Source organism: Bos mutus, chromosome 24 (genome assembly GCF_027580195.1).
Source record: "Bos mutus isolate GX-2022 chromosome 24, NWIPB_WYAK_1.1, whole genome shotgun sequence".
NCBI classification, from domain to species: domain Eukaryota; kingdom Metazoa; phylum Chordata; class Mammalia; order Artiodactyla; family Bovidae; genus Bos; species Bos mutus.
The window spans coordinates 61675197-61699664 of NC_091640.1; the positions used below are offsets into that span (position 1 = coordinate 61675197).

Genomic DNA, 24468 nt, shown 5'->3' on the forward strand with positions numbered 1-24468 from the left:
GGTCAGATGGCATCCAAAGTCCTCAACTCCAACGAATCTCACGGATTCTACCTTTTCTGGGGAGGACGCTGCATGCGTGGCAGGTGGGATCTTAGTTCCCCAACCAGGGGTCAAACCTGCAGTGGAAGCGTGGAGTCTTAACCCCTGCACCGCCAGGAAGTCTCTGACTCTGCCTTTGAAAGGCTACTATGGTTGTCCCATCTCAGTGGGAAGACGGGGCAGGCGTGCAGGGGACCCCCGCCCCATCCCCCATCCCGCTCCGTGCTGCCCTCCCCCCAACACACACATACACACCACCATCCTGGAAGAAACCTTCACCAGATCTCCACTGCATGAAAAATCAAATCTGAATTCCCTAGAGACATTCAGGGCCTTAATGAATGAGCCTCACTGTGCGTCAGCGTCATCTCCTTCCTTTACCCTGTAATCCCCACGTTCTGGTCAGGCTGACCCCTGTACCACTGTCAAGCTTGTCAGACCCTTCTTGGACTCCGTTAATGCGTACATGGTAGCCTGTCCCACTGTCCATGGGACAAGCTCCTACTCATCATTCAAGACCCAGGCCAAATGGCTCATCCTCTGAGAAGCCACCTTAACTTTCTCAGAAAAAAACTCCCTGGACTGTCGCATGTATTTGTGTCTGTCTTCCCTGGAGACTGCCCTCCATGAGGCCAGAGATCACGCCCAGACCCCCAGCAGGCACAGAGAATGTGAAATGAACGAAGGACCACGTTTCATTGTGAGATGGTTTCAGACGGAGGGTTCCCCAGGTGGTGCTGGTGGTAAGGAAACCACCTGCCAATGCAGGAGACTCAAGAGACAACGGGTTCACTCTCTGGGCAGGGAAGATCCACTGGAGGAGGAAATGGCAACCCACTTCAGTATTCTTGTCTGGAAAATCCCACGGACAGAGGAGCCTGGCGGGCTGCAGTCCACAGGGTCACAAAGATTCAGACACGCACACGTTTCAGATTGAAGTCATGAGTCAGATGCTCAGAGTTCAGGCACTGACTATAAAGTAGCTCCTCACACGAGCTACTCTGCGTCACGTGGCTCTTCTAAATATGCCAGCGATGTAATGTGTGCACGGAGAGGAAGACTGAAGTGCAGCGAGACAGCAAAAGCGCCCTCAGAAGTCACAACAGTCACAGCCACTTGGGTGAGTTCCTACTAATTCTCCACTCAAAAAAACGAGGCAGGAGAAGAAAAATTACAGCAGGTAAATAAAAATCATTTAAGGTCTTTTGGTCTTTTTCAATTTTTTTTTTTACACCATTACTGCTTTCCTTCCTCTGTTTCACTCTCTGGAATGAATCATTTCACTTAAGTGGATTTTTCAGATGACTGAAGCCTAATCTTAAAAAGATAAATAAATAAATAACAATTCAGAATGGATAAGATTCAGAAGTACTTCTGAATCTTATTACCCACTTTCCCTGAACTCTTCAACTCTTCCTATGGAAAGGAAGCCTGCGTTGATGAGGCAGCAGCATCCTCGGGAGTAAGGAAGACCGCCCCGCTCACATCCCACTGATAACCTCAGGGGCGCCGAGATCTTCATTACTGCCTGCCCCACACAGAGGAGCCTCACACGGCCGTGCTCTTTATTCCATGGCTAATCTTAATAGCATTTTTATCTTGTTCCTTGCAATCAGACTCTTAGAAATAATTTTTCAATAATTTGCTGGCCTCCTCTGCCAACTCAGTGCTAATTAACTATATCCACAGTTTCTACTGGCTGGGGAAAAATGATAACTAACCTTGAGAGAAGATGTATTTTTTTTTAATTGGGTGGAAAATTATTCAACCTTAAAAACAAATGAAATTCCCAGCCATGCTGCAACATGGATGAACCTTGAAAACATTACATTAAGCAAAATAAACCAGACACAAAAGGACAAGCATTGTATGATTCCACCTACCTGAGATACCCAGTGTAGTCACGTTCATAGAGACAGAACCCAGGACGGTGGCTCCCTGCACCTAGCGGGAGGAGGCGCTCGGGGCGACGAAAAGTTCTGGGCATGAATGATGGCACAGCTCAAAATTGTTTTTATTGTAACAATGGTTATGATTTATACAGTGATAACTGTGTATTAGGCACTACTCCAGGGGCTGTGCATGTATTCACTTGTTAATTGTCACGACAGTCCCTAGAGGTAAATACTATTTATATCTCCCTAGCCCACCAGGCTCCTCCCTCCATGGAATTCTCCAGGCAAGAAAACTGGAGTGGGTTGCCATTCCTTTCTCCAGGGGATCTTCCCCACACAGGAATTGAACTCCGGTCTCCTGCGCTGCGGGCAGATTCTTCACGTCTGAGCCGCCAGGGAAGCCCTGGATGATGGTGTGAACGTGCGTATTAGAGCACTGAACTGTGCCCAGAAATGACCAAAATGGTGCATTTTAGTTACGTGTGGTTTATCACTAGATACACACACATATGTACAGATATGTAATATATGTATATATGTATTTTAGATCAAACCTCTTAAGAATGATGGCCATGCTTTTATTCGTCACGTGCTTTTATGTGATGAACTCTGTGACATCCCTCTGCAAGGCAGGGGTTGAAATTGTTCCTATTTGGCCTGAGGATCATCAGAATCACCAAAACAGAAGTCTCTGAAGGCGTGAATGGCGTCTGCAGTCCCAAAGGCCTTTCGCTCACAAGTAACGATACTGGTGACAAAGGGGTGCTCTCCCAGTCCCCAGGGCACCATGGATAATCCCAGGGAGAGCTGGCGCAGAGGAGGCCAGGAAGCCCGTCTTGGACACAGACTCCAAAGCCTCCTCTCATCCTGAGGTCCAGCCAGACAACCCTGAGGTCACGTACTTGGTCATGAAGAGAACAAAGATCCCAAATATCTGGAGTCCCTGGGATGTTTGAGGATTTGTAAAAGAGCAGAGGCAGCCTTTTAAAATACCATGCCATTGGGTGAGAGCTTATAAACGAAACACGTCAGGTTATGTTGGAACAGCATTCTGAAAGCAGTCTGGTCCATGAGAGAGGGGCGTATCTGGTAGCGCGTCAGTTTGGCAAACACAGAACCCAGGGCTTGGAGGGTTTGATGCTGAACTCTGTCTCACTTAATGAAAGGTTACTATTGTCCCTCTGCCTGAATAATAATTCCCCTTCCTTTTTTGCTTCCTTATGAAATATCATGAAGGTCTACTCTAAAAGTTATAATGCTTTATTAAGCAAACCTCTTAAAACTGTTTTTTTTTTTTTCCCTCTTGAATTTGAGTTATTTCACTCTGTACATGAACCTAAAATTAAACATTCCATCTCTACATGTTTAATAACATCAAGAGATACAACAATTAATGAGATTGCGGTGGGGGTGGGGAAGAGTTTCATAAGGAGCCTAGTAAGAGTTTCCTATCTTGTCAGAATTTGGTGTTTTAGTTTCTTTTAAGAAAATAGTTTCCTGGCCCATGCGGACACTCCCTGAGCCCTGAGATCAACACAGCATCCTGTTCGAATGTTATGCTGGAAACACTGTGCTGTTCTAGGCCAAATGTATCCAATCACACCGAGGAGGACGGAAAGAACTCTCTCTTGATGCACCACAGTTGCTGGAGGTGGGTTTGTTTATGAGTAGAATAAAATTTACAGCTAAATATAAAAACAGATACATCGTCATCTTGTAAAGGGTAGTAACATGTCATTCCAACTCTGGACTCTTGGAAAAAACATGAAGGTCATGCCTAAAATAAGAACAGTGAAAGGCCAAGGATCAAACCAGGGGTAAAACCGCAGACTCGTCCCTGTTTTGATGAAGGCATTAGGCAGGTTACAATTGGACAGTGAGATCATTTCTCTTGAACCAGGAAAGCACTGTGGGTTTGTTATTCCAACACACACACACACACACACCCCACCCCACGCGGGCCCTGGGGAGGGTTTCTGAATCAGGTGTCTGGTCTGGGTATGAAACAGTGATTACTACGTATTTTTCAAAGGCTATTTATACAGACTATTGGAGCCAAAGAGGAGAGAGACAGAAGAAACACTTTGTTTCTCTGTGTGTGCGCGTCTCTCTCTCTCTCTTTTCAACTATAAAAGAACTTTGAAAGTCCATAGAGTGAAAGATTTCACCTCCTAGTTACTAAAATAAAGACGGCTAACTGGCTTCCTAAAAAGATGCAAAAGAAACCAAAAAGTCACATGCATCAGATTGTTATTTTTCATAATTTCTGCTTTTAGATTTTAAAAAGTTTCTTGACGTCTCAGAGGCTATCAATGACCACTTGGATGGCCTAAAAAAGGATCTGGTTTTGCCTCTTACTAGGCAGTGACTTGATTTTGCAGAACCTCTATTTCCTCATCCATAATTCTACTTCCTACCGTCAGAGGGGAGGTTACTGGGGTTAAATAATCTTCTATCCATAAAGGTGTTAAACTCAGAGGCTGGCACATGTTGAGGTCCAATTAATATCAGCTTCCTTCCTTCCTCCTGACTCCCAGTGACTGAGGCCAATGACCAGTGTGGGGGGAATGGAAGTAGGGGTGTGGCAGGATTGGCAGGGGTATCGGGGAAAGCGCTCCAGGCACTGAGCCAAAAATAGGAGGTCCGGGGTTCCCCTGGTGGTCCAGCCGTTAGGAACCCGCTTTCCAATGAGGGGTGTGAGTCTGAGTCCTGGTTGGGAAACTGAGATCCCACATGCAAGGTGACACGGCCAAAAAATAAAAATAAATTTAAAAGACAGCAGGTCTTCTTTAATCCTGTATTGATCATGGACACCCATTTTAAACTCATATGCAGGCTGTATTATATAATATATATATATATATAGAGAGAGAGAGAGAGAGAGAGAGGCATTCACTTTAAGACACAACACCATGTTCTCAGCTGTTACTTTTTTAGAGGCATTCAGGATAAAGAAGATATGGCACATACATAAATGGAATATTACTCAGCCATTAAAAATAATGCAAACATGTCGTTTGCCACAGTGTGGATGGACCTGCAGACTGTCACACCGAGTAAAGTCAGTCAGACAGAGCAGGAGACACAGCACAGACATCCCCTATACGCACAGTATAAAAAGAAACATACAAATGAGCTTATTTATAACACAGAAACAGACTCACAGACATAGGGAATGAGCTCAGGGCTGCCAGGAGGGAAGGACGGACGGAAGAGATACTTGGGGAGACTGGGATCAACATGGGCACACTGCTGCATTTAAACCGGATCACCAGCAAGGGCCTGCTGCACAGCCAGGGACCTCTGCTCAGTGTTGTGTGGCAGCCTGGATGGCAGGGGAGTTTGGGGGAGAATGAATACGTTTATACGGCTGAGTCCCTTTGCCTGAAATGATCACATTGTTAATTGGTTATACTTCAACATAAAATAAAAATTTTTTTAAAAATGAAAAATCACTCATCCTCTGGGTAAAAAACAATACTACTGGAAAAACTCAGAAATGAATACAAGACATTAAATTCCCCCATCAGCACTCCTGTACCTAATCCCCTGTTTTTGCTTTGCTGTAGCCCAGGGACAGAGGAGCCTGTTGGGTGCCGTCTATGGGGTCACACAGAGTCGGACACGACTGAAGTGACTTAGCAGCAGCAGCAGCCTCAGTATTGATTATACTGTCAACCACTTGCCTGTTTACTGTCCTGCCTTCCCCGCAACATTGGATTCACAGAGGAATGAGAGACAGTCCCTGGCGGTCGTGATTTCTGTTACAGATCCAGCACTCTTAAATTATTCGTTGAATGAACAAAGTTGAACTGAAGTATAATCCACATGCCCCTTAGGAACTCAGGAAATTCTACTGATCAAAGCACCATCATTGTTTCAGTTCAAAAAACCCTTCACTCACCAAATTGATGTTGGTTCCCTAAAGACAGGAGGCTGATCTTAAAAGTAAATAAAACCACAGATTGCTAGTTAGGTGCCAGCCAGCAGCAATCACTTACATTCATACAATCCCACTTGCTCCCTGCTGAAAGGGGCTGTCTTCCAGAACCCTCACGTGGCGATTTAGCAAATTCTCACATTCACTGCATTACTGACCCGAGGAGTTTCAAGGTCAAGAGTACCCAGCTCAAGAGCGTCCTGTGGCAAACATGAGACGTCCCTCTGCCGTTCACACAGAACACATCTCAAAGTAACCTGAAATGTTGAGACCACGTTTTACTTTTCCTGAAAGTGCTTGAGATAAAGAGCAGTAAAGGATACTACTTTCCAAAATCAGATGCACTCGTTTAGGTTTCTATTAAGAAATCCGGTGTCCTTATGAAAACAGACTCTGAGAAGCAGCGCAGAGAGAAGTATCTCCTGGACTCTTGAGTCGCACTGAACTCCTGCTTCTCTGGACTTACTGGGTCTCCTGTAGCTTTGTGAGTCAACGTTTTCTCTTCATGTGTGAATAAACAAATAATAAAAAGGGTGTGGGAGGGAAAGGCGAAGAGAAGTGGGAACATAACCCCGCTCTGCCTAGAGTTTTGTGAAGATGAAATGGGCCCAAAAAAAAAAAATGGGCCAACAGATTCGAAGCTCCTTTGGAAAATTTAAAATACACCATCAAGGCAAGAGACCACTGTTGTGATGTTTTCCCCTGGAAACACAACTCTAGGAAACCTGCCTTTCCTAACTGAATTCTTTCTTCAAATACACCTTTAGTAACTGATTGTTAATGAAGAATTACCGCATTGTAACAAAAAGATTCATGATTTTTGTGAATTCTAACTAAAAATGTTTCAATATGGCAGTGTTGATTTAAGAGAATGGGAAATTTAAAAACTACTCATATATAACCAGAACACTGACCGTATTCTTTTCAAAGCGACTAGAGGAAAAAGACCACCAGAACTGAAGAGGACACGAGTGACGTTTTGAGGCATTCAGGCAATTGCACATCTTCCTACAAGTCTCTCCAGTCCAGTCGTGGCTCCAAGCGAGCGGCTCCTCGCGGTCCTCGCTGCACGTCTGTCTGTCGGCTCCCAGGGTCTGCAGGGCTCCTGGGCCAGTAACATCACTGGCCTCGTTAGCTGAGTGGAGCCAAAGTAATTTTTCTAGAATAAACCCCTCATGGAGGTACACTCCAGCCTCACCTGCTTTTTTGGCAGGGTGCGGCGGGCAGGGGGGCAGGTAGTCCTGGTTCCCTGAGCAGGGACGGAACCCTCACCCCCTGCCTGTGCTGGAGGCAAGGGTCCCACCCTCAAGCCAGCCTGGACCCCTCTGTCCCCGGGCTCTGCCTGCTGGAGGCACTCTACCCCCAGCCCAGCCTCTGTAGCACCTGTCCTGGGAGGACCTGCCAACTCTGATAAATGCTGAGACAGGGGCGCACGTCTTCATCCCCAGCACCCGCCTGTGCTCCTACAGTCGCTGTCGAATGAACTCTACCCCCTAGACTCCAGCTATCCCCTCTCCAAGCTGGCCTACAGCGTGCAGTCAACTCAAAAAAAAAAAAAGTGGGATAAAGGAATAACCCATTTCTTGCTCTGTCTGCTTCAATTGTAGGCTCACACACACACTCTTTTACCAGAAAGCACAGAGATGCAAGTGGGTCCATTCTAACATGAACGAGGACGTCTGTTTCAACTTCACGATAAGCCAAACAGGTAGAGACGCTTGAAGGAAGAGTCAAGTGTCTCAACTTGTACTGAATTTCCCCAGAGTCTCCACATCTGCAAACCACTGATTTACTCACTGGCCATGCCCTTCCAACAGTCCCTACAAAAGGCATTTTCAAATTCCATTGGACATGTACTTTCATCAGTTAATTTTTAATCGAGCCAAATATTAAATGCTCACATTAACCTGACAAAGCGTGTGGAGCTGCTGATTTGCAGTGACAGCTTGTGTTATTCTCACACACAGGCCAAGCATGAAATAGAAAACTAATAACCCCTTAAGTGTATTCTCCAAGTATCATTTATGGGAAAGAAAACTACATTCAAAGGAAACTTGTGCAATGGCTGTCATTTTCCCCCCGAGCCACAAGCTGTTACAATGCAGGGAAGCTCATTTTCCCACGGAGCTGGAGGAGCTCAGACCCCACCGTCACTGCACGGACTCATTAAGAGGGAATCTGGCAGCAGCTGAGGGGACAGACACTCTGGAGAACCGGCCAATTATCTGGGTGTCCTTTATCATCTGAAGTTTCTGAACTCACCCACAGATAAGCCCTTGAAGAGGGCCCGGCAGTGGGGACATAAAGCACAGAAATGAGAGGGGAGAAGGGAAGATGGGGGGAGCATTTGCCTGTGGTTTTATTCATGGGGACAGGTCTGTAAGCTGACACATCCTTCTTGCAAAGGCCCCTGGAGAAGTATGGTCAAGCTTCATTACAAGTAAACAAATCACACGCTCTTTCTCCAACAGATGACAAATGATGAGCAACGATGCTTTTGAGTCTGCTTCATGCCAAGGAACGAGGATTCTCAACATGCAAATTCCACCAGTTCTTAGAAACCACAGAGAGCTGTGATGTCTGCTTCAGCCATAACAGAGAACCGAGCCCCAGGCTGCCAGGCCAGTGGGCTGCTCCCTGCCACCCCTGGGTGGTCTTCCTGGTGGTCAGTGTCTGGGGAAATGAAATCCCGGGTGCTCTCTCCCCTGGGAACACTGAGCTGCACTGACTCCCACCTTCCATTGCTGCTTGTTTTCCAGGGAGAACAACTAGGGGGCCACTTGCCCTCGTGACTTCATGGCACACTTCTTTCATACTTGCGCTACCATGTTGATAAGAAAGGAGAAACCACTTTTCCCCACCGTGAGAACCATGCAGGAGTCCTCTTTCTTAAACGGTAAGAAAATGAAAATAATCCTAGACGTCAAGACTGTCTGAACTGGGTCTGAGACATAGAACAGCAGAACTGAGAGCAGCTGTACATATACAGGGCTGCCCTGGGGCTCAGACGGTAAAGAACCTGCCTGCATGCAGGAGACCTGGGTTCGATCCCTGGGTTGGGAAGATCCCCTGGAGAAGGGCATGGCAACCCACTCCAGTCTTCTTGCCTGGAGAATCCCCAAGGACAGAGGAGCCCGGCGGGCTGAAGTCCATGGGGTCACAGAGAGTCGGACACGACTGAGTGACTGACACGTGCACATATGTGCAGACCGAGTGCGTGTAGTTTTTATATAAACAGATACAACGAGGCAACTGAAGGGTCTCTAATACTAGCATTAAGGACTTTTATGAAAGTTCAATGTTTAATATAAAGCAAAATCTAAAGGATTTCTTTTCAGGTATGAATGACCTACTTTTTCAATTCAATGATGGGTGAAATTAAAACACTTAGGTATTTTTCTTCATTTGCTGCTACTAAACCTCAACAGATCAGTGGGACAGGACATTTGGACACATCTTTTTGTTGTTGTTCAGTTGCTAAGTCGTGTCCAACTCTGTGACACCATAGACTGCAGCACGCTAGGCTCCCCTGTCCTTCACCATCTCCTGGAGTTTGCTCGAATTCATGTCCATCGAGTCAGTGATGCCATCCACCCACCTCATCCTCTGCCACCTCCTTCCCCTCCTAACTTCAATCTTTCCCAGAATCAGGGTCTTTCCCAATGAGTTGGCTCCTCTCATCAGGTGACCAAAGTACTGGAGCTTCAGTGTCAGAACCAAGGGAACACACACATCCCTCTAATGGGACATCATGGAGTGGGACACATGTGCCTATAGAATAGGTGGGGACAGTAGTCGTGAGGGTGAGTTTGATGTTCGAAGCCCCTCTATCCCACTTCCCTGCTGGCCCAGTGGATGAGAATCCGACGGCCAGGGCGGGGGACACCGCTTCGATCCCTGGTCCAGGAAGATCCCAGAGGCCGCGGAACAGCTGAGCCTGTGTGCCAGCATCTACTGAGCCTGTGCTCCGGAGCCTGGGGACCACAGAACGGGAGGCCACAGCCTGAGAAGCCCCAACACCACCACAAAAAGCAGCCCGTTAGATGACACTAGAGGAAAGCCTGCACAAAGCAATACAGACCCAACAGACCCAAAAATAAAATAAATAAAAACTAGACTAAAAATTGCCTCTGTCACAATCCATCTATTCAATCAACAGTCACTGCACACACCTATTATCTGCTACGCTGGGTGCAGCTTAAATGCGATAGGAGGACTGTTTCTTTTCTTGTTTTTTTGGCGGGGGAGCTGTGGTGCATGTGAGGCATCTGGAATCTTAGTTCCCCAACCAGGGACTGAATCTACGCGCCTACAGTGGGAGCTCAGAGTCTTAACCCTCGACCGCCAGGCAAGGCCCAGAACTATTTTATCAAGTGAGAAAGTGCCAATGAAGGAGAACACCTTGACCGTGTAAGATCCCTACAAAGGGAGGATGCTATAGGGATGCTGGGATAACACTAATCTGACTCAGTGAATTATCTTTTAAGTAGGCAACCAGTAGTGGAGAGCCAAGCTCTGAAGCGTAAAACTTCGAGGTAAACACCTCCATTCAATTGCTAGATGCCTACAGAGGACTTTGGCGGGAAGGTGCTGTGGGAGCAGCAGTAATCAAAGAAGGCAGAGCCAGCAGGGGAAGCCAGGACCAGGCTGGGAAATGAAGAAGGGAAACGGGCGATCGACGGGGACTGGGAAAAGGCAGAGCGTACTCCAGCCTCAGAGTCTCTCTCGAGCTCCTGATCCTTAAGACCAACTGCCACGGGGCATTCCCACCCGGGCATCCTATTGGCGGGGAGCAGGGGGACTCCCAGGTGGCTTGGTGATAAAGAATCCACCTGCAGTGCAGGAGACAGAGGTTCGATCCCTGGGTCGGGAAGATCCCCTGGAGGAGGGCATGGCCACCCACTCCAGTATTCTTGCCTGGAGAATCCCATGGACAGAGGAGCCTGGCGGGCTGTAGTCCATGGGGTCACAAAGAGTCGGATATGACTGAGCAATGAGGATTCTATTAGGAGCTCAAGTTGAAATTGTCCAAAATTCATTCCATCACATTTATCCCACCAGTCACGTTTCTTAGCATTCCTTGCTCTCTGAAGGACCACCGCTGTTTTCTGGGAAACAGCCTGGGTTTGGACTCGCGCCTCCGCTTCCTCCCCTGCCTCCCTGCTCACGTTCGGTCCGTTCAGTCCTCCGGGTCCCCACTCCCCAGCCGCCGTGATGCAGGCCTCCCTCCTGGCTCCCACAGTCCAGCCTCAGCCACTGTCATCCTCCTCAAGCCCACACATCCCGCCTTGACTCAGAACGCTTTCAATAACCCTTTTAACATCTACCAAGTTAAACACAGACTTAGGACCAGTCTTAGCTCACCAGGGCTCTCTATGCCCCAGGCCAGTCAGACTCTTAACCCCCCAGTGATGCCGCAAGCATTCCCACCTGTCCTGCCTCCTCCAGCTCAGCTACCCGGCCTGCCCTCCCCTGTATCTCCTACCCATCATCTCCTGCATGCAACTCAGCCAGATCCCCTCTGGCTGGACTGGATGGCAGTCCACTGAAGTGTGTCAAGGATTACAGCAATTTACACAGCACTTATCTCAGTCTCACTACTGGTCAGAGAGTTCCTTAGATGCAAAGGTTATCTTCCACATTTTTCACTCAAGTGAAACACTCGGCATAGAGTTTTGCACATAGTAAGCCCTCAATAAATTTTTTTCAATGGAAATAGGCAGTGTCCGTGCCCTACACAATAGCAGGATCGTTAAAACCCTTCCGTTCCCATCACTGCCCGTTGCTAGGAACTCCTCGTGGTTACGATTTGCAAACAATTGCTCATTTTCCTTGATTGAGACTTCTTCACATCATTTTTCTTCTTATGTTGTCACTTAAATAGTAAGTGACTCTGCATTATTATATTTACAACTTTGTTAGAAAATAGCTTCAAACCACCTGTAAAAATTTTCAGTGTTAAAAAGAGAGAAGTCAAGAAAGACAATCCTGGCAGGAATTCATAAAGAAAATGGGAGGAGACAGTCCTGAAATTTAGACTTAGAGGTGTCAACGAACATCCTTTATAGATCTTTTTCCCTCAAGAAATAAAATATCAATATCTAAATATGATGATATAATGATGCAATTAATTTTATTCCTATGCTAATTGTAAGGAGGCACTGAACTAAGGGGACTAAGTACTTATCCCATATGCTCTTCGAAAATTCTATTTCAGAGGTAACACATAGGTATGACATTCATCGTGCTTAAAGCAGAAGAAATCTGAGTATTGGTGAAGAAGAGTTGGAAAAAGTCAAGAAAAGACAACCCACAACGTTGATGCCTGGTCGGGCACTCCAAGCACCAGAAGTCAGAAACTCTCCATATTCTTCTGCAGCTTAAGAAAAGACAGTTTAAAAATACAGAAATGCAGTAATTGGGACTGTCACAATAAAGATGTATTGTTCTCAACAGTAAAATCTCCCTTGGAAAATTTCAGCTTCACTTGATACCACAGATCCTTGGGTCGGTTTTAGGAGAAATTTCAGCTTCACTTGATACCACGGATCCTTGGGTCGGTTTTAGGACCCAGGAATAGAGAGGTGAGGGGGCTGGTCATAAGCTGACTCGTTATGCTGAAGCTCCAGAGCACAGATGAGCTGATTATTAACTGAAAATGGAATGTGGCTCGATCTCTGAAATTCTGAAGGCAAAACAAGGAGCAGAATGGAAATATCAGGGAACTTTCTCATAGAACCTGGTCCATCGCCTGAGAAAATCAGCCAAGTAGCCCTTAGTGCGTTTATAACTGCTACCAACGGCCACACCAGCATGGCAGGGAGATTCCCTTTCTAACATGCTTAAGAGGGTGTTTGGGGAAGTAGTCTTCAGTATAAGCTATTTTAGCTGCGTTGAGTTAGTGAAACTTCATCTCAGGCTACAGTATCAGCCCCACTCTAGTCTCCCATTGCAGAGATCGGAGCCAGTACACTCTTCCAGCAGATCCTATCTTTTTCCTGCACAGGGTTGGAATTTATGGTCTCTGGAGGGAAAGCCATCATATCTGATCACAGAATTTTTCCTTGCCTGGCTGCTTGTGGCGAGAATGCAGATGGGGTTCAGATATCCCAGCCTGGACAGACCCCTTTCCTGCCCCTCTCCCTTGCTATCCAGACACAGTGCTCTTCCCTTCAGGTGAGCCCCCCTTCACGTGCTAGAGGCTCACAAGGAGCTGACCTTGCAGGTCCCCCAGCGTGGGATGATGGGCAGGTAGGGGTCAGTGATGGAGGCTGGTGCAGGGTGGAGGGGGGTAGGTCCTGATGAGAAAGCCCACGTGGCTCTGGAGAGAGAGAAACAAACACCCCGTCATCGTGCTCACGGAAGGACAGCTGGGTTTATTTTTTGTCTGACAAATAAAGAGCAGAGAAATCATGTTGGCACTACAGAATCGAGCAGATCAGAACAAGCAGCAATCTACAAAAATACTTTTAGAAACGAAAATGGCTTTGTCGTGATTTCGAAAGTTTTACAACCTTCATTAGAGAAAGACGACCACGAATAAAAGACGTTAGATGGTAAACACCTGCTCTTCAGGAACAGGAATGTCACGGTGGACTAGGAATTTCCGTATGTAGAGTTTTGGAAGAGAAGCCTCTTAACAAACAGAAACAGGACTAGAATCTAAAACCAAGCCAAAACCAAAGCTTTTCTTTTCATCTCTCCCCTGTTTTGGTTCAAATCGACTCTGACTTTTCTGCATACCAGAATGATTTAAGAAAGATAGTTCTTCAAATTAATCTATTCCAACCATCTTCATCAGAGCTTGATTGTCTCTTACTGAAAAAGAATTAATGAAATACTTTAAAAACTGCAGACTAGTGTTTATTAAGTCTTCATAATATGTATAAACAGCGCCTAATGGGTAAATATTTAACAAGGGAACTCCCCTTGCCTTTCAGTTCTCTTAAGCACATGTCTGTGTAACACAGTATTTTTTCAAATTATCTATATTCCTCTCTAGTTAAATCAGGCCTAATGCACACATGAATAGCCATATGGTTAGAAATAACTTTTTCAGACAAATACTGAAGTGTATGCAAAATAACACATACTAGCTTTTTTTTTTTCCCCTCTAAATCTGAGAGTTTAGAATCATCTCATTGGGCTGGTGGCAACAGAATTCACGACATCTCCAGCCCCAGCTCGTGACAGCAACCAGGGCAGGGAAAACGCCCTCCTCCCTGAACCCCGACCTGACCCAGGACCGGGCACAGAGGGGACTCAGCCTGACCTGACCCAGGACCAGGCACAGAGAGGACTCAGCCCGACCTGACCGAGGACTGGGCACAGAGGGGACGTGCAGTCAGGTCTGCTGAATAGCCATCCCTGTCCTCGGCTAACTTTCATCCTTAATCCTGTTTCAACCTCACGCACTCACTTGGTTTGAATCAGACCAAGAGGGATGAAAGAAGAGCCCCGTGCTGGGCTCACTTCTCCGAGTGGTCCCCTGTATGAAGCTGGGGGAAGGGGGCCAGCGTGCGAGGTTACCGCCATACCTGAGTCAGGCGCTATTAGATGACTTTAAAAAGGTTTAACAGAACCTTTGAACCTCAAACACAATGTATCTCTGGGGGTAAAAAAACCTTTTTAGTCGTACACTACAAAGACAGTGTTGTTTTTCTAGCACAAATGCTGCACCACTGCTGAAATACTGCTCCTGCGAAGACACGATGGATGACCTCAGCAATGGGTGTGGGGTGTGCTGAGTGGGACAGACTGCTATTAACACACACAGCACCCACACACGTGCTTTATGAGTGGGCTTATCAGCCTCCAAAACGCTGACTAGGACTGGGAGAAGAGACAAACTATAAGAGTTTGGCTAAAAAAAAAAAACGTGGCTTTCTGTTACCTGGTGCACTATGCAGCCTAATGACATTTAGGGACTCTGAAATGTACCGGTTCAACCAAGGATTGCTAAAAAGATCAATCCGTTCTCACTAGAAAGCACAGCTAAAAGTAACAGGATGCACAGAAGAAAGCCATGTTTTCGACTGACACTAAACAGCAACAAAAGCCCTAAAACAGAAAAGAGAACTGAGTGAACTGTCAAATTTTACAAAAGTCCCCAAATGTGATTGCTCAACAGCACATGACTGCAAACTCTAGGAGCCCTAATGTATCTTTTCTCTACCAAATAAATTATTGAAAGGGGTCATATGATTCTTCGCAGGCAGAAAGATGCACTTTCCCAAGGAAAGTTCATCATTAAATATATTATCTAAGACCGGATCGTCTTTGGGCTATTTTTAACCCTATCATTTTGCTGCCAAAACTGGCCTTAAGCAGCTAATGCTTAACCACTGAAAACGATGCCTTCTCATGAATTTTGTACACTGGCCTGAGAACGGTCTTGCTTTCCAGCTAATCGAGTGAGTGGATGTGGACCATGCACAGAAAAGAGAAACTGCTTGCTGACCAACTAACAAAAAGGAAGCCAACCTCTACTGGATGTGGAGAAGCAAGTTCCTGTCTTCCTAAACCACAGAGACCAAAACATGAGCACACAAAAAAAGCTGCCCCACCATCTCAACAGAAGGAAGCCAATCGCCTATTAAAGCATCTTTTCCTTGCAGTTGTCAGACGTCTCCCGCTCTCCTACGACATGAAGCAAAGGTCACGTTTCTCAGTTCAGAGTGCACCGTTCACCATAAACCTGCCTACATCTCAAGCCTGTGCTTGCAAAAGCCACCTTGGCCGTGAAGTGGTCCCAGGGCCCCTAAACTCATCTACAGAAATTTGAACTGAGTTACAAGGGGATAAAGCAATACTGAATATAGCCATTAAGAGTTTAAGTTTCCTGTCTTGAACTGGAGTGGGAAAGCTATCTCACCTCAACGGGGCCACCAGTGTGAGAACATATTGTCTTGTGCTCAGCGGCTTCAGCCATGCCCAACCCTCTTTGACCCTATGGACTGTAGCCCGCCAGGACTGGAGTGGGTTGCCATGCCCTCCCCCAGGGGATCTTCCTGACTCAGGGACGGAACCCTTGTCTCCTGCATCGCAGGTGGATTCTTTACCGCTGAGCCACCGAGGAAGGCCCCCAGATTATATAGTTACCACAGAAAACATCCTTGAGAGGTCAGAGCTTGTGATCATTCCACTCCTGTCTCTACAGCATTCCAGCCTCTCTCCTCCAAAGCTCAGCCCGTCTAGCAGATGCCAGATGTGCTTGGCATCCTAGGTACTACCACGGATCCCAGGAGGCCACTGGAAGGGGACGCTGCAGGACCCCTCCCAGACTCTCGTTTTTCCTAAAAGACGTCACGGGAATCAGTGGTCGGTGATGGTAGCCGGCACCTCTAACCCCCCGTGCACCCCAACACCTGTAGACGTGCGAACCACAGGCTCTGACTCAGAGGCTCTGGGTGGGACCTGAGGTGCCACTCCTCCAAGACGCTCCCAGGGGACGCCCGCGAGCTCCCAAACGTGGAGGGGCAGGTCTCAGACGCTTCCTAGAGCCACTGCTGTCTCACCGCTCTGCTATCCTGCTCCCTCTGGATGCTTTATTCAGACTCAGGGATAGAGCCCCGTCCACTCCACAGCCAGTCTCTTCTCCAGTGTTTGTGTGATGTGCAGACTTCTGAGACCACCTCTCAGACACTTACCATCCCAGGCCCTGCTTTCTGCAGCTTACGGAGCATGGAATGCAAACCATTCTCCCTCAGCCTCCGAAGCAGCAGCAGCAAAGAACAAGTGTCACTTTGAGTCTAAAGCCCCCATCAGAACAGATTCAGCAGATGGGCTGATCCACTGAGTCCTGTAAGCAGTGCAAGTTACTGTCCAACGTCAAGAGAATGTGCCAGCTCTCCTCTGAAACTTGCTCATCCTCACCGAGTCCTTTATGCCGCACAACACGTGTTACGAGAGAAGCAACTCTGATTGGTGCAAATTGGGAGGAAAATCTGTCTGGATGCCAAATGCTCAAAATAAAAATTTAGGTTCATAATGCATCTTTGGAAAGGACATGTAAATCAGTCTCCCAAACATACTTCTCAAATAATACTGCCTCTTTTATTATTCCAAAGTGTCCATTTATGATAGCATTTCCTCACACTTTTTTCTGCCAAAGTCCTTTGTTTTCCTACTTAGCCATCCATCTCTATGTTGTCCTGAATGCTACACATTTCACCATCAGCAATTTGTGCTTCTATATGATTTATTTTTACTATAAGAGGTTTTGTCAAGAAAAAGTTTATCATGTTCTATGATACGTAATTGTGGTTTGGCATCATAAAATGTAGCCTCTACATTTATCAACCTCAGATACCTGTTGACCACAAAGATAGGCTCTACTAAGAAAATTCTATTTTGAAAGGAGGAACGAGCGGGCCTTCACTTAAAAAGAAAATTCAATTGTATGAGACGTTAATGTACCACAATTTGACAACAAAGATCAAGATTACATCTTAATTTCTATCATAAACATATGTCTCCGCTTCCCATCTTTTTATTGAATTACTTGACACATGACAGTTACCACCTTGGCTTTCTTTCAACTAGAAAGAAACATTTTTTAATATTTTTTCACAAAAGTTATGTAATAGTCAAACTGTTCAGTTAGTTTTACTTTGGTCTCAAAATGATCCTTTTGGTGTCTGGAAGTCCCTACCTCTTTGGTTATAGTGGTTAAAAACAAAACCACCTACTTAATCAAACATTTAACAAAAATATTCCTTACACCTTCTACAGAACTCTTCCAGAATTACTAAAGATCTGATAATTTGGGATCTCAAAGAAACAAACAATTCACAAAAAGCATTTATTAACAAATTTCAAAGATTAAATAGGGATTTCACTTTCAAACACTGAACAGTGGTATCAATGTTTTGTCAACTTTGGTCGCGTGGGGTCAGGTGTTCATGTCAGTCACCTACTTTTCTTGGACTTTTCTCTTTTCAGCCCCCTCATACTAGCACACTTTGTAAGCTGTATAAAATATGTAATGTGCTTCTTGAAATCGAACCCACGTGTAGTGACTTCTAAGTTTTTTGCTCCTGTTAGGTCCTATAAAATAGTAATAGTAGTAATCCTCCTGGAGACTGTAAAAGGAAGCACTGCATGGCATCCTTTTTCAAAGATAGCTCTTCAGATTAAAACAAAAAGTCTGCAAAAAACTTGAACCAGAGTTATTCCTCTTTTACTCTTTCACAAATTAATCATTTCAGATATGAAGTATAGATGTCAATGACACTTCTTCAGTCTTATGAGCTGTACTCCTCTCCCAAAGAATCACGCTCACAAAAGAACTTTATGGTGATATGACAGAGACTGTCTAGCACAACAGTACCAGGGAAAAAAAAAAAACAGCTCACAGATGTTCTTCAAAAATACAAGCATCAATCACTTCAACTAAAGTCACAGCATGAGAATCCACAGCTAAGAATCAATTCTTCTATCTTTATAAAGATACTCTGGACGCAAGTTTGCCCAGCAGAGCATCCCACCAAACGATGTGCATTGTAGGTTAGGGTGGAAAATAAAATATTCTAAAAATTCCAGCAAACTTCTAAATCATACACAAGTTATAGAAGCAGAACATAAGGTAGGCGGCCAATGCGAAATCTGTCAGTGATGCAACAAACACCCATAGCCCAGGGTTCTTCAAGACACAAGGTCATGCCCGCTATGAACGTGCCACAAATTGGAGGTCAGTGTCAACAGACTCTGGAAGTCAACTTACCTTTTCACAATCATCCAAGTTTTCTAGGGAAAGGGGCTACAATGGTTTTCCTCTTTGGGTAGATTTTACCAAGTGAGTCAGAGAAGGCAGGCCCCTGGGCCTCTAGAGGAGTCTGCTCTTCTAATCCAGTGGTTTTCAAATCTTAGGACAAAGCAGAAACCCCCAGGGGAGCTTATTTCTGATGCAGATAGTCAGGACTCAGCCTGGTGTCCAGTTTATGAGTTGTCCCTGAAAGGCTCCTTTTCAATAAGCTACTCCACCAGGTACTGTGATCATGGGGATCCCTGGATCCCCAAGCTTCGGAAACCTTGAAGGGATGCCCTTTATCCCCAAATTCTACTGAGCAGCAAAGGCTAGATCTTTGGACCTCAGTGGCTGGCTCAAGGGAAGCAATGTCTCCAGGGAAGGAGTGATCACGGTAGGGTTGGCAGGGAGAGCTCTCTGCAGGGGAAGAGAAAGGGAGGCCACACACGTGGTTTTACTCCACCGGCCTGCCCTTGACCCTGGGCCCAGCCACACCCCACCACTCGGACCGCACTGGGACCGAGGTGTCCCGCTCAGACTCACATCCAGACGAGCACCTACCCAGCCTCCGTTGTCCTGGATCCAGGTGTGCAGGTGCCGGTTCAGGTACTCGGTCATCCACAGGGCGATGCTGTCCACCAGGGGCGACATCTCCCGGTTGACGCTCTCCACACACATGACCCCTCCGAACTCAAAGAAGGCCACGATGCGCCCCCAGTTCACCCCGTCCCTGAAGAGCTCCTCCACCACCGTGGCGAAGCGTCCCCTCGCGGTGAAGGGCGTCAGGTGCAGTTGACTGGACATCTCGGCGAAGTCGCGGCGGTAGCGCCGAGAGAAGTCATCGCCGGCCTGGCGCAGGGTCAGGTGCACCACAGGCGGCACCGGGCTGGGCGCAGGCCCGGCGGCGGCGGCCGGGGGCGGCGGCGGGGAGGTCCTGGAGGGCGCGGGTGTGCGGCCCGGCTGGGAGGACAGGATGCCCGGCGCGGGAGCGGCCCCGGGGGGCGCGGCGCCCGCGTCTCCGGCATCCCACTCGTAGCCCCGCTGCGACAGCTTATAGTGGATGTACTTCATCACGATCTCTCGGTTATCGTAGCCTGTTCCCCCCGCGTGCGCCATCCTTCCGCCGCGGAAAGGCAGCCGGGTCCCACAGCACCTCTCGCCCCCCGCTGCCCGCCCCACGGCCCCGCAAGAGGGGTGAAGAGTTATAATCCAGCTATTTCATTGGATGTGCTTTGCATTCCTGGATGAGGGGGTGTCTTCAGTCACGCGGAACACTTGATTCTGGTGTTTCCCTCTTGGCATGAGATGCAGGAAATTTTTATTTAAATTCCTTTCGGATCTTTATTTCATGAGGCACATTATTAATTACTGTTAATATCAGTCTACCTCCTCCGTGATGCTGAAAGGTTAAAAAACTAATCAGTCAAAATCAGGTGCGTTTCCCTCTATACGCTGGTTGAAAGCAGGGCACACACACAAGTTACACGCTGAGAATATATTAAACTGCCTGGAAATTAAACTTACTCCAATGCACTTAAAGTGAAAATCGCAAAGGTTCCCATTGACAGTTACATTAAACCAATTTCCTGTGCAAAGAACTTACTTGTATTTTTTAAGGACAGCATGATCCTCTGTGAAGTTTCCTTTTTTGTGAAAACAAATGAAAAGGCAAAAAGATTCCCTCAATCTTCAGAACTCTCCAGTTAGAGCTGCTCTGAAAACTTCCAAATGAATCAGGAGTTGGAGGAGGGGGGTGCAAAAAATTAGGAGAATTTCCAGTTTGATTCCTAGACTTCTTCACAGAAATGTCAGTCTGTAGGAATCCCAACCGGAGATCTCAAGAGCACGAGCAAACGGAAGGCAGCGGCGGCGGCGGATGAATTACCATTTCTCAGTCGGTATTTGCAGAAGTCCTGGGATTTTCCCCTTCTCGGCAATTTTCACGCGCGCACACACGCGCGGGCACACACATGGATCTGTGTCCGCGGGGCCGCCTCACGCCTCCCCGGGGAGAGAACACCGGGCCGGAGTCGGCGGGCGAGCCGCGGACGCGGGCGGGGATCCTCTCCGGATCAAACTCCGAACGGCCAATGCATTTTCCGAAGAGCTGCCGATAGACGCAGGCTGGCCGCGCCGGCCCCGCGGTGCCGAGCGCGAGGAGCCCGCGCTGTGTGTGGTGCAGCGAGGGTGGGAGGCGGCGCTGGCGGGGGAGGGCTTTATTTTTTTTCCCCCTCTTTTCCTAAAAAGGGATGACTGCTACGAAGTTCTCCCCCCCCGGACCCCTCTTCCGCTGCACCCCACCGGCGCACCCCGCCTCCGGGCCGCGCACCCTCTCCCCGCCCCCGCGCCGCGCGCTCCGGCCGAGGACGCCGCCCGGGGGGGCCCGGCGCCCGCACCTTCGCGGCGGCGGGGGGACCGGGCGCGGGGCGGGGCGGCGGGAGGAAGGGGGCGGCGCGGGGGGCCCGGCCTCTGACTTCATTCTCCGCTCGAACCGCCCGGTTTCCTGTGCGTGCGTCACACGGTTCATTCAAAAAAAGAAGAAAGGACGGGCCCTCCCCGGAGCCGCCCCCCCGGCCGGGTTAAAGGCGCCGCGGCCGGCGCGGAGCGCGCGCCCCGCCGGGGGCTCTGCGGGCGGGGGCCGCGGGAATGGGGGGGTCCGGGACGCCCCGCCCGCTCCGCGCGCCCGGCCGGGGTGGGGGGCGCGGGCGGCGCGGCGGGCGCGCGAGGGGCCTCCTCGGGCCTGCGGCGGCCGGGCGCGCGCTCGGGGTCTCCGGGGCCCGCGAGGGGCCGGGGGCGCCCGGGGAACCGCCCGCGGCCGGGGTCGGCTGCCGGGGGCAGAGGCGGGGAGGGGGGGACACCGAGAAAACCGGCGCCGGGAGTCGCCTGGACCCTTTCTAGCCGCGGGCGCGCGCGTGCAAGTGCGCGCGCGTCCGCACCCCGGGTGTCCACACTCGGCCGATGCTGACCCCGAGCAGGGGCTTCGGCGCCGGCCTCCCGAGAAGAGAGGCCACGCCGCGCGCGCCTCGGCGAGGGAAGCCCCGAGCCTCGCGTTTCCTTCCAGCTGCTTCCTGGCTGTCCACGCAGAGCGCGCGCTTCGGAGACCCCACCCGGGCCCAGGCTAGACGCGGCTCCCGGGGCCCGCGGACGGACGGCCCGGGCGGCCGAGCGCTGTCCGGGGCGAGTGGTGGTGGAGGGCTCTGCGACCCCAGGGACTGCGGCCCGCGGGCTCCCCTGTCCATGGGATTCTCCGGGCAACAAGACTGTCCCTTCTCCAGGGGATCTCCCTGACCCAGGGATCGAACCCAGGTCTCCTGCATTGCAGGCAGATTCTTTTTTCCTCGCTCCCAACCATTTCGGCCCCGGGTTATTAGGTGCCGTGGGGCCTACGGGGCAGTTTCAGGCCCGCAGCCCCAGTCAGGGCAGGTGGGTTTCTAAAGGCCTCCCGGTTGTCCAGCACTCAGTTCTAGACGTCCGCACCTTCTCGAGTTATCTATACGTACACCAACCTATATATACACATATGTGTACACATTTTTAATATTTTTATACACATTCATATATATTTTATATACGTAAACATTTTAAAAAATTCATCAGTACAAATGGCCTCCAGAAAAAAAGCACAGAGGGCAGACAAGTTGCATGTGCTTATTTTTATTTCTAAAAGTCTTTGACAAAGTGCCAGGGAAAAAAATGTTTACTAATAGCATCGGGCTTCCCTGGTGGCTCAGACGGTAAAGACTCTGCCTGCAATGCAGGGAGACCAGGGTTCCATCCCTGGGTCAGGTAGATCCCATGGAAAAGGGAATGGTTACCCACTCCAGTATTCTTGCCTAGAGAATTCCATGGACAGAGGAGCCTGGCGGCCTACAGTCCACGGGGTCGCAAAGAGTCGCGCACACATCACTGAGCGACTCACACCTGATAGGGCTCAAGTAAAACTTACGGGAGCCTGGTTTGTTGTGGGCTTAGAAATACAAGGATCAACTACTGCCCTGTCTACACGTACCTTCTCACACTGTATTTGGTCTCCTTCCTAGACTAAAATCAACACGTTCATTCTTTGGTAAAATAAGCACAGCAAATTATTTTCATTTCTTCATTTATCAAAGCCAGTCAGCCAACATGCCAGCCCACCTCTTGCCTGTAGGAATGTGTACCTGGTACAAATGTCTTATCCAGGCAAGGAGTGAAGGAAGATGGCCCTTCCTGCTTTCAGCTGCTGGGACCGTCACCTTTTCTCCACGGCAGTGACGACGAAGCGCGATGGCCTGGGGATCTGTTCTCGCGGAAACAGAGGAAAGCCAAGCTGAGGCCACCCGTCCTGGTTAGGGGTCTTCTCAGAACTTGCCTTAACTCCTGAAGTTACTTAGGAGGAACTGAAAGCCTCAGTGCTTGCGACCCAGCATGCGAGTGAGGAAACGAGAGGCCAGAGCTGGAACCAGGCTGTCCTCCTGCCAGGGGGGAGACCAGAAGGAAACAGAGCCCATTCCGAGTGAAGGAAAGCCTGCCTCGTTCTCTCCTTTACTCCACAGATGATTCTTCCACACTTAAGTGGCACCTTGATCATAATCCAACATTCTCAGGACAGGTCTGCATTAATCTTGACTAAGGCTAAATATTCCCTAGGAATGTTCTGGGACTCCTTCAATCAAAATAGTGAAACCACTCCTCCATTCAGATTGCATGCTTATCAGATTCCACCAGAAGTGTCAGGGCAGGCAGTCCTCAGAAGTGTGTGAATTAACTGAGTATTGGTGACCTAGTCGGAGGAGCACCAGTCTGAGTCAGGAGCCCTAGGTACAAACCTAGAGGCCTTCCAACAACCTTTCGAATGCAGGCACTGTGGGATTTCACTTGCCGAGACGCCCTGCACTTTTAAGGGCTGACGGCTGGTCCTTTTCCCAGCTTTGCACCAGGAGAGAAAAGGACAAGACGCAGGGAATGGAGAGCATATCCAGCATCTCAAAGGCCTGCGCTTCCCTTCTTTATTCTCCAATCTGCCAAACAAATAGGGTTTTATTGCCAGTTTTCACCACCTGCTGGTTGATATTTAATGGTATCATTCAGAAAGTTCTCCTCATCACCAATATTGTTGTTCAGTTGCCAAGTCATGGCTGACTCTTTGCCGCCCCATGGACTGCGGCACACCAGTCTTCCCTGTCCTTCACTATCTCATGGAGTTTGCTCAAACTCATGTCCATTAGATAGCATAGGTGCTATCTAACCATCTCGTCCTCTGTCACCCTCTTCTCCTCAGGCCCTCAATCCCTCCCAGCATCAGAATCTTTTCCAATGAGTCAACTCTTCGCATCAGGTGCCAAAGTACTGGAGTTTCAGCTTCAGCACCAGTCCTTCCAACGAACACCCAGGACTGATCTCCTTTAGGATGGACTGGTTGGATTTCCCTGCAGTCCAAGGGACTCTCAAGAGTCTTCTCCAACACCACAATTCAAAAGCATCAACTCTTAGGTGCTCAGCTTTCTTTATAGTCCAACTCTCACATCCATACATGACTACTGGAAAAATCATAGCTTTGAATACATGGACCTTTGTCAGCAAACTGATGTCTCTGCTTCACAATATTCTGTCTGGGTTTGTCATGGCTTTTCTTCCAGGGAGCAAGTGTCTTTTAATTTTGTGGCTGAAGTCACCATCCACAGTGATTTTTGAGCCCAAGAAAATAAAATCTGTCACTTTTTCCATTTTCCCCCCGTCTATTCATCACCAATATAAATGTTCCCAAAGTTTATGAAACCCAAAAGGACATTATTCTAATTTAAACATACTAATATTTAATATAGGTATGTATCAAATTCTTCCAAACCATTAAAATTTTTATTTAA

At 48.3% G+C, this 24468-nt stretch overlaps 1 protein-coding gene across 3 annotated transcripts in view; it reads right to left on the reverse strand.

Moving 5' to 3' along the window:
• Window positions 1-21075, reverse strand: part of BCL2 (BCL2 apoptosis regulator) — a 198069-nt gene extending 176994 nt beyond the window's left edge. The window contains exons 1-2 of one of the 3 annotated variants that reach the window (XR_011462423.1): window positions 19184-21072; window positions 18599-18739 (exon numbers count right to left, since the gene is read on the reverse strand). Coding sequence is in view for 2 of the 3 variants with exons in the window: in XM_070361474.1 (XP_070217575.1) it covers window positions 19184-19738 (555 nt within the window). In the remaining variant the exon portion in view is untranslated. Of the gene's footprint in view, window positions 1-18598; window positions 18740-19183 lie in introns of all 3 variants that reach the window. The other 2 variants (XM_070361474.1, XM_070361475.1) reach the window with 2 other exon arrangements.
• Between the last annotated feature and the right edge of the window lie 3393 nt (window positions 21076-24468).